Here is a 13,510-nt window from a genome sequence, read left to right as displayed (position 1 = left end):
CACCTCCCCGCTCCCCCGTCTCTCACCGGAGCTCTCGTCCCTCTCGTTGTCTTCCCCCTCCTTCTTCTGCCGCTGCCCATGCCGCTCCTCGCCCTGCGCCTCCACCGGCACCACCGTGAAGTTGATCGGCATGGCCGCCCCGGGACCCGCTGGCGCCTCCTCCCAGGGCAGCGGGCAGATGGAGCCCGGCGCTGCCGCCTCCCTCACGGGAGAGCCATTTCCTCACGCAGCGGGGGGCGGTGGCTCAGTGCCGCCCCCGCCCCCGCCTCTGTGACTAGCTCTGATTTGCATACACGCAACTTCCCAGCTCGAAACCGGGACAGGTCGGTGGGAGGTTTTGGGCTCCCTCGTGGGGCGTTGGCAAGGAGAAGTGTGTGGGGAAACAGGGTGTGCCCGTGTGTCTGGAAGCGTGAGCTGCCCGGTGTTGTTTGGTTTGGTTTCAGCTATGGCTGTTGGGCACAAAAAAAAATGCATCCTCTTCTTCTCAAGCCTTGCCTTGCCGGGTATCCGTGCAGTGCTAAGGCCACCAGGCTGCTGCTCCTCAGATCCCAGCAGGCAGAAACTGTCTTCCAAAGAAAACCAGAGCCAGAGTGTAGTGCCTTGATCATCCAGGTCTCTAAAGGGATGTAGTTGTTGTTGTAGACTGCGGTGACCTTATTGCAGTCTACAACTACCTGAAGGGAGGTTGTAGTCAAGTGGGAGTTGGCCTCTTCTCCCGGGCAACTAGTGATAGGACAAGAGGACACAGCCTCAAGCTTCGCCAGGGGAGGTTCAGGTTGGACATTAGGAAGAATTTCTTTTCAGAAAGGGTTATTAGACATTGGAATGAGCTGCCCAGGGAGGTGGTGGAGTCACCATCTCTGGATTTGTTTAAGAAAAGACTGGACATGGCCCTTAGTGCCATGGTCTAGTTGACAGGGTGGTGTGAGGGCAATGGTTGGACTTGATGATCCCAGAGGTCTTGTCCAACCTGGTTGATTCTGTGATTCTGTGATTCTGTGGGATGGCAGCATCCAGAAGGCCCAAGCAGCGGCTTTCCAGGTCACCTTTTGGACAAGTGGAGGAGAAGGTCCACTGTGTGCCTTGGGACTACCAGGAGATGAAGATGGTTCCCAGAAATCTGCCCGCCTACACAGTAGCCACGGGTTGCAGGGGACAGCTAAAAGCCCTGTGATTCAGGTTGGAGTCAGCATGTAAGATCTGACCTGGAGTGAAGCAGATGGCAATGAATCAGTGGATGGACAGTGTATCAAATAAAATATTAATGAAGTAGCACTAGTGATGAGCTGTAGCTCTTGGTTACCTTGAACTTTTTTCCCAGAGGACGTTGTAGCATCTCCACTTCAAAAGCAGAGAAAACAGTCTTGGAAACCAAGGGCTTTTTTTCTGGTCTCCTGCTATTCTACCTTCCCAGCAAAGTGCTAGAATAGAGCAGAAGGACTCTATTCATGTCAGTCCATATCTATGCCTTTTGGAAGGGGACTCTCGTGGGTTTGTGGGTCCAATACTTCATGGGATGGAAGATGTCTACCTAACACTACAACCTCTCCCACAGCATACAGGCCTTCAAAGAAAGGGGTGGGGAAAGTGATTCTGGCCATGAAAGGTGGCAATGAAGTGACAGATGTGGAGGTGGTAGGGCAGCAAGAAAAGGAGAGTGAGAGGGGCATGGTAACATTTTGATATCTGGTATGGGCTTCCAGTTCCACCCCCATTCAAACCATGGTGTAACTACAGTAACGAGAACAGTGACTGCATGAAAAAGGAGTTTCTGTGTTGAGGATGTGTCTTTTCATCCTCCCTCTGCCTTTTTCTAGGCTCAAGAAAGTATTCGGAATGGTGTCTTTGCTAGTGACAGCAGATTTCCAACATGTTAATGATGTTACCTGCAGAGCCAAGGATATTTTGGGGCACTTTTAATGTTAAAGCTCATTTTGTCATGGCACAGATTATTAACAAAACTAATGGTACTAAGGAACGAGATACAATGATAAATTAGGATAGGAAATGTAATTTTAAAACATCATGTACAAAAAAATAACAATTGTCTCCTCAGAACAAGGACTGAACAGCATGCAATGTATAAGGCACGGGATCACATATGAGCATCGAGAAGAAAATTTTAAATAGCTGATCATGTTTTAAGTACCATCCATCTGGTGCCTTGAGAAGTCTATTGAAAGAAACTTATGTACAATAAAGATGAAAACTGTATCATACAGTGTCATATGGCGTGCACAAAAGGTTGAGTGGGGAGAAATTAGGACTGCAGCCTTCGGTTTTACTTCAACCTGATACAGATTTTTTTGTGTAAAATAGCTAAGCGCCAAAGAAAGACAAGCTTTGGACCAAACAACTTTTGAATGAAGAGAGGCAGCATTTCCTCTTCCAGCTCTCTTCTGTTTCCTCTGTCATAACCACGGAGAGCCATCTGATGAAAAATAGGTGCGGTTCTGTGGAGCAAGGATGGTAAGTTCATACAGGGTTGTGGGTTGTCGCCCATTACAGGGACACCCTGTAATCTGGGAGCTGTGGTTTGTGAGCCTCTTTTTTTTGCACAATGTTTTGTGCAAAGTTTTTGCACAATGAGGACCTGGGACTGGGAAAAGTAACTCACTTCTTATGTTGATTTATTTTCATTTCTCTTCAAATAGCATGAGATAAGTAGTGTTGTGATAAATGCCAGGCTACTCTGATAGTTCCCTTCTAGGAATAAGAAATAAAAGAGCAAAAGTAGAATAAGATTAAGACATTGTATAGATCTGTGTCTAAAAAGCACAATGCTGGAATCATAACATTACATGAGTATTCTGCTAAGGAAAAAAAGAAAAAGCTTGCAGTTTGTGATGTTCACTGAAAACACAGAGCTCTGGACCATTACTGTCTTTCTGTTTGGCAAGATAGGAATGCAGCAGGTACACTACCAATTCAACCAGATATATCCAGATGGACCTTTAGAAGGCATTCCTCTTGTTAACAAAAATGGATTTGAGGGGGAGAATATTACAGAATCACAGAATCAACCAGGTTGGAAGAGACCTCAGGGATCATCGAGTCCAACCGTTGCCCTGACACCACCCTGTCAACGAGACCGTGGCACTAAGTGCCATGTCCAGTCTTTTCTTAAACACATCCAGAGATGGTGACTCCACCACCTCCCTATATTCTACTGAGTGCTCACCCCCCCCCAAAAAAAAAAAAACAGAACACATGAAAAGATGTGAAAGTATAATGAAGATAGTTTACATACTGAGAATAGAAAAAGGATTAATGCTAATGATTAATGTTATGATTTAAAACAAGACATCTGCCTAAAGAAATTAATGATGTCACTGAGACACCAGTACCTTAAAAACTTGTATTCTCTTTGATGTTCTTGAGATATTAGAAATAAACCACTAGAAATAAAAAAAAAAAATACAGTTATTGTCACAGAGAAAAAAGTAGAATCAGAAATAGCAAAGAAGGAAATAAAAATGCTTAATACATGCAGTCTATGTCACCGACAATAAAAATCTTACTAACATTACACATTTTCAAGTCATCAGGACTAATGCAGTTTATGTACATGCAACTGAAAATAAGCTAGCCAGTGACTTCTCAGACTCAGGAATGTTACATTTTTAGAAATCTTGAAAAATTAGGAAAATTCCAAAAGAGTGAATGATTGTCCTCATCAATCTTGAATCATCAACACTTAAAAAGAGGAAAAAGAGTGACTCAGGAAAGTTGAGCTAACTGGCTCAATGATAATTTTGTTTTGAGGAAAGATAATCGTGACATATAATTTTGAGGGGACAAGAGATAATACGTCTGAACAGTTGAAGTTGTTCTAGTATTACAGCCCACATAAAAATAGCAAGGCATTTGATTTGATTGATTGAAGAGGAGGCTCAGAGGTGACCTTATTGCAGTCTACAACTACCTGAAGGGAGGTTGTAGTGAAGTGGGAGTTGGCCTCTTCTCCCGGGCAACTAGCGATAGGACAAGAGGACACAGCCTCAAACTTCGCCAGGGGAGGTTCAGGTTGGACATTAGGAAGAATTTCTTCTCAGAAAGGGTTATTAGATGTTGGAGTGGGCTGCCCAGGGAGGTGGTGGAGTCCCCATCTCTGCATATGTTTAAGAAAAGACTGGACATGGCACTTAGTGCCATGGTCTAGTTGACAGGGTGGTGTCAGGGCAACGGTTGGACTCAATGATCCCAGAGGTCTCTTCCAACCTGGTTGATTCTGTGATTCTGTGATTTGGTACCAGCTGAAATTTGGTTAGAAATTTCTATGGAATAAACTCTGTATACCTTCCATATATTTCAAAACCGCTTCCTGACAGATCTCAAGATGTTAGAAGAGGCAGGAAGATAACGAAACGTAAGACATGGAACAGGGAAGATTGGGATTTGCTCTGACACTTTTTTCATCAGCCATTTGGATTTTCTAGTGAAGCCTGTGGGTGACAATGATTGCAATAATAAGTAATGAAGGGAAATGTTTGTAATCTGAATTGAACAGATAGAGGCGTTATAATGCAGCCATGAATACAGCTGAGGATCAGGACCGCAGGAAGTGAACGTTTATCTTGGGAAGTGATATCTCCAAAAAGGATACAGTGTAACCCAAGTTGAGTGTGACACCTTCCCAATCTGACCTTTGCCAAACCTTCCTGACTCTTCAATATTTGTCTCATACTGTGACCAGAATGCAAGCCAGCTACACGTTGTGCTTTTTATTTCCCATGTCCAGACAAGTGTTTCCCAGAGTCCCATGCAGCATGCCAAGTGGGACGGTTCTAATACTTAGTTTGTTGACTACTTGTCTCTCCTCATGAGAGGAGAGGGACATCACAACCTGCCATCACCTGAGTCCTTACAGTCTGTTATCACTGTCATCTAGAACACAGTTCAGGTTAGCACATCGCAATGGACACTTCGTAAGAGCCAGAGAGTTTCCATTGCCCAAGTGCTCATGCCCAAGGCTGATGAAGCTCCTGCCCTGCTAGCCTTGTTACCATGCTTGGCTTCTCTCCCAAGGGAGCAGACAGTCCTGACTGTTCCCTGATGCTTGTCTGGATGAGACCCTGAGTAACTTGGTCCATCCTTGAAGTTTGCCCTTAAGTGTCAGAGGCTGCACTAAATGACCTCCCAGAGGTCCTTCACAAACTACTTTCTGATTACGTACAAGTGCAACCACTAGCCCACATTAACTAGGCACAACAGAATTTGCTCTTTAACAAAACAAAAAAATAGAAGGGAACTAGAAAGCTTGGTATATTACGTGTTGCCTTCAGCCTCTACGTCTGCTCTCTCCCTTTTGCCTCTCCTTGTCAGTATTGTGTGGCGTGGAGACATCAAGAGACCTAGCTCCTGCGGCTTGCCATGCCATATGGGAAACACTAAAAGAATATTAATTGCAACAGGTCACATCTTTGCTGGTGGTAAAACAGAATGAGAGCCATCTCCTCCTATGAAAAAGGCCAAGCTTGTGTTATGGTGCATATAACAGCACTGCTGTCTTAGAGGTCTGTGAGCTCTAATTTCTGTTGATCCTTGTTGCATTGTTCAAGATCTCTTGCAGAATTAACTTTCCCATCCTTTCCCTCTCTGTACTTTCTTTAACAGTATGTCACAGAACACACACAGTGTCTCCTCAGCCTGTCTCAATGCACTTTTCATACTATTGTTTGTACTTCTATTTATTCTCTGGGTAGTTTTTCTCCTTAAAAGAAGTTAATGCATGCAGTGCATCTTGACATTTTTAATCTCTTTGCTACACCTCTGAAGTTATTAACAGTTGTTGACTCACGCTCAGCTTGCATGGCCCAGTGGGTTGGGACATTGATGCCTCCTTGGACAGTTAAGCTCCTACAACCATTAACGTGCAAAGGTATAATTGTTTGTTTTGTTGGGTTTTGTTTAATTTCAGAAATCAAAGGCACAAAGCTATGGTTTTGCATCTTTTAGCTTGTTTGTCATGCCACTTTGACATGTTTGCAAGCAGCTACAGATAGAGTATTTTTGAGACAATGCCAAAATTCCTAATGGAATGTTGTTTTCCTTTGGCCTCTGGATTAAATATTGATCCATCCACACAGGGCTTGGTCTTTCATTATAGCACTGGGGTGATTTTGTTCCTTGTCCACTTGATGTAGCATTTCATCCATACCTTGAGCTGAGAGATTGTGCGTGATTGTCCCTCTGTACTCGGCACTGGTGAGGCCGCACCTTGAATCCTGTGTCCAGTTCTGGGCCCCGCACTTCAAGAAAGATGTTGAGGTGTTGGAGCGAGTCCAGAGGAGGGCGACCAAGCTGGTGAAGGGTCTGGAGGGTCTGAGCTACGAGGAACGGCTGAGGGAGCTGGGGTTGTTTAGCCTGGAGAAGAGGAGGCTCAGAGGTGACCTTATTGCAGTCTACAACTCCCTGAAGGGAGGTTGTAGTGAAGTGGGAGTCGCCCTCTTCTCCCAGGCAACTAGCGATAGGACAAGAGGACACAGCCTCAAGCTTTGCCAGGGGAGGTTCAGGTTGGACATTAGGAAGAATTTCTTCTCAGAAAGGGTCATTAGACACTGGAAGGGGCTGCCCAGGGAGATGGTGGAGTCACCATCTCTGGATGTGTTTAAGAAAAGCCTGGACATGGCACTTAGTGCCACGGTCTAGTTGACAGGGTGGTGTCAGGGCAACGGTTGGACTCGATGATCCCAGAGGTCTCTTCCAACCTGATTGATTCTGTGATACCTTTCACATGCACCTGCTCCTCTTTGTCATTGCTAAACTGCTGCACTGGGGGAGGGAAAACTTCACTCCTCATGGAAATTTTTAAAGTAATTGTGTCTCATGAACTCATCATCTGCCAAAATGAGTAGCCTCTCTGCCCTCTCCATGGCTTCTGCTAGCAGACACAGTGATGCTGACTTGCAACATTAGCATTGCAGGTTAATCATTGCCAAGGTTTAAATGAGTTGTGAAACAAGTTTCATAATGCCCAATGAGGACAACACAGAAGCATATTAGAAAAATGTAAAGGGTTCTTTGAAGAAGAACTTGTCAGATGAATGGCAGGTAAAAACATTAAGATAATACAATAGAAGTTAATATTTTGCTTAAATACTACTTTGCTTTAACTGTGTTTTATTACTCTGCTGACATAGAGTACTTGGCAGAAATAAAACCTGCATAATCCAATTGCGTTGCTTTTCTTCTAAAGGGAAAGTATGCTCAGCTCAATGCTGGGAGTCCCTCCTGCCCAGTGAGAACCCCTTATCACTGAGCAGCAGCACTGTCTGGTTCCCTGATATGCACTCCCTTGGAGGAGTGGGGACAGTACTATGGTTTCAGTAGAAAGGGTAAGGAGTGGCTTCTTGCATACTCATTAAGGATATTATTTTGGGATATGGGAATAGCACAGTTGAATCCCCTCAGGCAATAAATGTTTACAGAATCAACCAGGTTGGAAGAGACCTCTGGGATCATCGAGTCCAACCATTGCCCTGACACCACCATGGCAACTAGACCGTGGCACTAAGTGCCATGTCCAGTCTTTTCTTAAACACATCCAGAGATGGTGACTCCACCACCTCCCTGGGCAGCCCATTCCAATGTCTAATGACCCTTTCTGAGAAGAAATTCTTCCTAATGTCCAACCTGAACCTCCCCTGGCGAAGCTTGAGGCTGTGTCCTCTTGTCCTATCGCTAGTTGCCCGGGAGAAGAGGCCGACTCCCACTCCACTACAACCTCCCTTCAGGTAGTTGTAGACTGCAATAAGGTCACCTCTCAGCCTCCTCTTCTCCAGGCTAAACAACCCCGGCTCCCTCAGCCGTTCCTTGTAGGTCAGACCTTCCAGACCCTTCCCCAGCTTGGTCGCCCTCCTCTGGACTCGCTCCAACACCTCAACATCTTTCTTGAAGTGCGGGGCCCAGAACTGGACACAGTACCCATCTAGAGGAGTACTCTAAATAACAGGTTATTATGCTAAAAGTAGGCACTTCTCCTGTTTTTAATTAACTAACTTTTGACTGTTATATGCCATATTCTTCAATATGTCTGCTGGATGAGACCCCTCAGAGGACACGGGCAAAATTAGGTGTTTCTCTGCTTTGTCTGAATTGCAGTGGATCTATGCGAACAGGCTGACTCTTCATGTGTGAAGGTGCTCAAATATTAGCATTAAGGACATTTTGCAAATTGAAAATCCAATATTGACTGAATCAAACAAGGCACTTACAGTGTTAGCAGGGAAGTATGTCTTGCACCATCATTTAGGATATCACACCTTGAAATGTTTTCTAAATGGACATTCGGGAAACTGTATGAAAGGGCTGGGGGCTGAGCAAAGCCTTGTAACTCTTCATGAAATATCCCCTGGTTTGCAGCCAAGAAGACAGCCTCAGCCAAGGAAATGATGCTTAATTTTGAACTGTCAAGTTTTTCACCTTTTTTAAGTTTTGAACTTTTACAGTATAAACAGAAGGGCATTGTTTTCCCCAGCTTCAGCAGTGGTTTGCTGAAGACAGACTGAGTAAGCCATGGATACAGAGAGTCTGGTCCCCCAGCACATACACCCAGGAGAGTTCCAGGACATTAGTTCTCAACTGGGAACTAGAATGCTCATGTTTTTATCTCTTTTTTTTTTTATTTTTTAAATGTAGCTAAGTAGAAAGCAGCTATTATTCTGGCTGGTAATCTTCTACACAGGGGTTAGAGCACTTTCCACCTTCTCCTCTATTCCTTCTCCTCTATTCCTAAGAGTGTGCTACAATGAAACTAATAAATGAAATTATTTCTGTGTCTTTACTTAATGGTGCTACCTTAAAAATAATTGGCCTGTAGTTTTCTGTACCTTATTGGTTTCAGTCTGAAAATCTTAGCAAATGTGAATTCCCAGAAGAGCTTTTTAGAACTGATGCTGATGGAAAGATAGATGATATTGCCATATTGATACATTTGAGCTGCCAAGGTATATTATCATTGATTTCAGCAATGACACTTTGGGGGCGCCTTATTAAATGTTTCAACAGAATAAATCAATGAATGTTAATAGAAGGAGTAGGACTATAGAGAGAGGGTGAAAAAAAGAAAGAATAAAATTCCACTATTTCAGCTCATCACTCACATACAAAACATTTATCTGGAGAGAATAAATGTCTTAAGTCACTCCCACTCTAGAGATTCTGTTGCCTGTAGGAATACATTTTTCCTTTTAATATTAATGACTTAAATATATAAAATGACTGTTACTGTAGGATTTATTACCTGATATATATATAGTTTAAAAAGCGTGTACATATACTTATATACATGTGTACGTTTATATATATGTTTATACTTATATATAGTATACGTTTATACTTATATAAACGTGTAGTTGCAGTCTACAACTACCTGAAGGGAGGTTGTAGTGAAGTGGGAGTTGGCCTCTTCTCCCAGGCAACTAGTGATAGGACAAGAGGACACAGCCTCAGGCTTCGCCAGGGGAGGTTCAGGTTGGACATTAGGAAGAATTTCTTTTCAGAAAGGGTTATTAGACATTGGAAGGGGCTGCCCAGGGAGGTGGTGGAGTCACCATCTCTGGATGTGTTTAAGAAAAGCCTGGACATGGCACTTAGTGCCATGGTCTAGTTGCCAGGGTGGTGTCAGGGCAACGGTTGGACTCGATGATCCCAGAGGTCTCTTCCAACCTGGTTGATTCTGTGATTCTGTGATTCCCAGACCTGCACATCAGTCTGCAGCTGGGGCACCTTACTCTTGCATCAATGTTAACTGCACAGTCGTGTGACAAGAAGAGCTGGCAAGATGTAGTTATGGATGTGATTACACCACCTCTGACACAGTACCAAAGTTTCTTGCCCTGAATAACATTCTGACAGCTGTAACACTGTGATAAGGAGGAAGGAGGTCTTGGGATATCTATGGTGATCGTTTGGGTTAAAAATACCCCAAAATTTTTCCCCCTCAGATAGGAAGATGATGCATATATAACATGCAGCAGGTCTTCAGGCAAGGCTATGTCACTCAGTATGACCTTCCTGTGCACAGACCACCCCAGTTTGTGAGGCAGCTCTTTTGCACCAATTAACAACTGTACATCTGTCAGATCCCTCACCATTCTAAGTCCTATTGAGACTCCCAGCAAAACAGAGGTTATTGTTACCATTATTTAGATCAACTAAATAGTACCACTTTTTGTCTATGATTTTAGAGAGGCAGACAGACTGCAGGGTTCTGTATCCTATGCTCCCAACTGCTTTTATAGTAACGATAACCAAGAGGAAAGTCTGATCACAAACACAGCTCTCATTGACTCTGTAGGAGTACTGATGCAGTCTAAAATTCTCTCTGCTTTCACGTTGCTTAAATTAATAGTGGGACAATATTAAGGGTTGTGCATGCTGACAGCTTCAAGATGGGGCTAAGCATAATCACCAGGTTCAAACAGTTGGCACAAGTGGTTAAAACAAACATTTCATGCATTTCTTGTAGCGATACCTGGCCTAAATTAACAAATCTGTGTGCTTCTACATATTGCCTAGCTCCAAACCCCTGGATGTGCCATTCCCATTGCTGCACATCCTCCACGGATGCCTCCTGCTGTGCCTCCTCTGCTACATTTGGGTGTAGAGGGAACACTGTGCTTTCAAGTGCCCCATCAGAACTTGGGTGTGCTGCCAGTGGCCCTCTTGGTAGACATCTTCGGGCACAGCCCCTTGTACTATAGGGTGAGTGCAGTAGCAAGGATGTCCCTTCTAGGGGATCCTCTTGTGCCCTAGCAGGACAAGCCTACTGCCCAGCAGACTCAGAAAAGCAGTTTGCACTTGCGGGACTTGTGGTTGCCATAAACACTCTAGCAAGATGCTCGTAATAATGCAGAAATTGTTTAGCTTTACTATTGAGCAGTCTTTGTTGTAACAGTGCTTTCTGTTTTGCTAGGCCAAGAATTATCTGCAACACCAGCACTTTTATACCCTCTACCTTGCCTGCTACTCCTCTGTACCCAATAATAACCATGGTCCTCAGCTCTGCAAAACCTTCACTTTTATTTTTTTTGGTACTCTTGGTCTTTCAGCCATAGCTGTGGTCTCTAAGACATGTGTTTGTAGGCTGCATCCCAAAGCCTGGGTCTTGCTGCTTCTTCAGTAATCATGGTCAAACAGTAGAGTCTTTTATTTCATCCTTAGCCTTCTGCTTTTCGTTTGCAACATCAACCTAAGGATAAGGAAACACAAGCTTCCAATCCAACTATTATTAGTCTTACAAGTTGCTGTAAGCTCCCCCACAGCTGTGGGCAAAGGGTGCTTCCCCACAACCCACATTTTCTGAGTGAAACTTACCTTGAAATTCAGTCCACGGCCCCGGCTCACGTGGTCTTTTACAAGAAGCCCTTTGGGCTCAGTCTGCCCACTAGCATCTCAAAAGGACTGCTGGACAACATACGATTCTCCTCCTGCGACACTCCGGCTTTTTTAGCCCTGAGAAGGCCCAGACCACTGTAGTAGCATGTACCACCGAGCGTTACTACCCCGGGCAGCAAAACTAAAGCATTTCGCAGGATTGCTGGTTGAGTGCAACTGTCTCTTCTCTCATTGCAGTATTAAGACTGAGGAATTACAGAATCACAGAATCAACCAGGTTGGAAGAGACCTCTGGGATCATCGAGTCCAACCATTGCCCTGACACCACCCTGGCAACTAGACCATGGCACTAAGTGCCATGGCCAGTCTTTTCTTAAACACATCCAGAGATGGTGACTCCACCACCTCCCTGGGCAGCCCATTCCAATGTCTAATGACCCTTTCTGAAAAGAAATTCTTCCTAATGTCCAACCTGAACCTCCCCTGGTGAAGCTTGAGGCTGTGTCCTCTTGTCCTATCGCTAGTTGCCTGGGAGAAGAGGCCGACTCCCACTTCACTACAACCTCCCTTCAGGTAGCTGTAGACTGCAATAAGGTCACCTCTGAGCCTCCTCTTCTCCAGGCTAAACAACCCCAGCTCCCTCAGCCGTTCCTCGTAGGTCAGACCCTCCAGACCCTTCCAGACCCTCCTTCCCTCCAGGAATTTGTCTTGGGGCTCCCTGTGTATTAAAACAATACAGCTGTCACCTTTTCTGCTAGCAGGAATCTGTTGCCCTGTAAATGTCAGAAGTCCAGCCACAAGCCTACTATGCTGTGCAACAAATAAGGAAGTCATTAGGACAATGTGTGACACAAGCAGTCTTTTGAATTTGTTCATTCTAGCATGGGGCTCATCTGTTTTGAAGACTGCGCAAGCTGTTGAGCAACCACTGTGCCTGGCCTTAGAACTTGAATGTAAATAGATTAAAATCACATGGGGTTTACCAGTAGTAGTCAAAATGTTAATGTATTTTGTAAGCCATGTTCTACAACCACAGGAATGTATCACTGAAGATGCTGAGCCAAAGAAACAGTATCTCACAGAGCATAACAGAGAATCCATTCTGTCATGTCTGGCTGCTCTGCAAGAATAGAATAGAGTAGAATTTATACCTACGGTTAGAGAACAAATGGTGATCTACCAGAATCCACTGATCCTTTTAATACTTATTCGTCTTAAGGATGAACAAAACTTCCCCTCTAAGTGGCAAATTGCCATAGAACAGACTGATTTTTTTCCCTATCCCTTGATAGGTTGTAACTTCGTGCTATTACTTGGCACCCTGTCCACGTTAAAACCAGGAAACCTTCTGGTACCTAACCCAACAAGCACGTCAGGCACTATCTCCTGGGCTAATCTGTCAGGAGAACTCGGTGCCCACTGCGAAATGAACTTCTCAAATCTCCTGAGTCTTCAGTATATTGGCATTCCCATCCACTCCTCTGGGACTTTGCTCACCCTTTAAAGCAGGCCAAAATCTTGTTGGTGGACCCAAAATGGGTCCACCTCCCATTTGGCAGAGGAAGGAGGTTTCACCAATGCTGCCTTTTTGTCCCAGTCTGGCCTAAAACAGAATCAATTTTCCTTTCAGTGATTTTTACTCTCAGCTAAGTCTCTTCTAAGTAACTGCACTTTCCGAAACTAACTGCATGTTTTGCAGACAGTGTCTGCTTCCAGGACTGATAACACTCGAAGTTTGTAGTTATCACTGAGGCACCGGTAGGGATGTGATGCAGAAAGGCTCTTGCTTATACTTATTCCTAGAGAAACCAAGGTCACTGCTAAATTCCTCGCTGCTTACGAGTGAAGAGCCGAAGGGGGGTCGCACCTGCAGGGAGGAGCGGACAGGACAGTTGATCCAAAATTGACCAACGAAGGTATTCCATCCCATACACGTCATTCTCAGTATAAAGCAGGGGGATCACGAGGGTCTCGGCCCTTTCTGCTATGGCCAGTGTCCAAGGAGGACTCTGTCCATTTTCCTGCTGCCCCCGATCCCGATCCGGGCATCCCTGAATCCAGCTCTCAACCGTCGCTGGGCCCAGCCTGGGCCTTCCCAGAGCCTGCCCTGCAGTGCCGGTGGTGACGTGGCCGACATCGGGGGAGCTCGATCTTGGCTTTGTATATATTT

At 44.8% G+C, this 13,510-nt stretch overlaps 1 protein-coding gene across 2 annotated transcripts in view; it reads right to left on the bottom strand.

Annotated features, from left to right (window-relative positions):
* SLC12A7 (solute carrier family 12 member 7) overlaps nt 1-244 on the bottom strand; it is a 74,913-nt gene extending 74,669 nt beyond the window's left edge. For both annotated transcript variants that reach the window (XM_068396916.1, XM_068396913.1), the window contains exon 1: nt 27-244. In XM_068396916.1, coding sequence (XP_068253017.1) covers nt 27-132 — 106 coding nt within the window. In that variant the 5' untranslated portion in view covers nt 133-244. The remainder of the gene's footprint in view (nt 1-26) is intronic.
* Nucleotides 245-13,510: the final 13,266 nt, after the last annotated feature.

This window comes from Nyctibius grandis, chromosome 3 (genome assembly GCF_013368605.1).
Source record: "Nyctibius grandis isolate bNycGra1 chromosome 3, bNycGra1.pri, whole genome shotgun sequence".
Classification (NCBI taxonomy): Eukaryota; Metazoa; Chordata; class Aves; order Nyctibiiformes; family Nyctibiidae; genus Nyctibius; species Nyctibius grandis.
The sequence above is the reverse complement of the archived record's forward strand: the minus strand, read 5'-3'. Positions and strand labels throughout refer to the sequence as shown.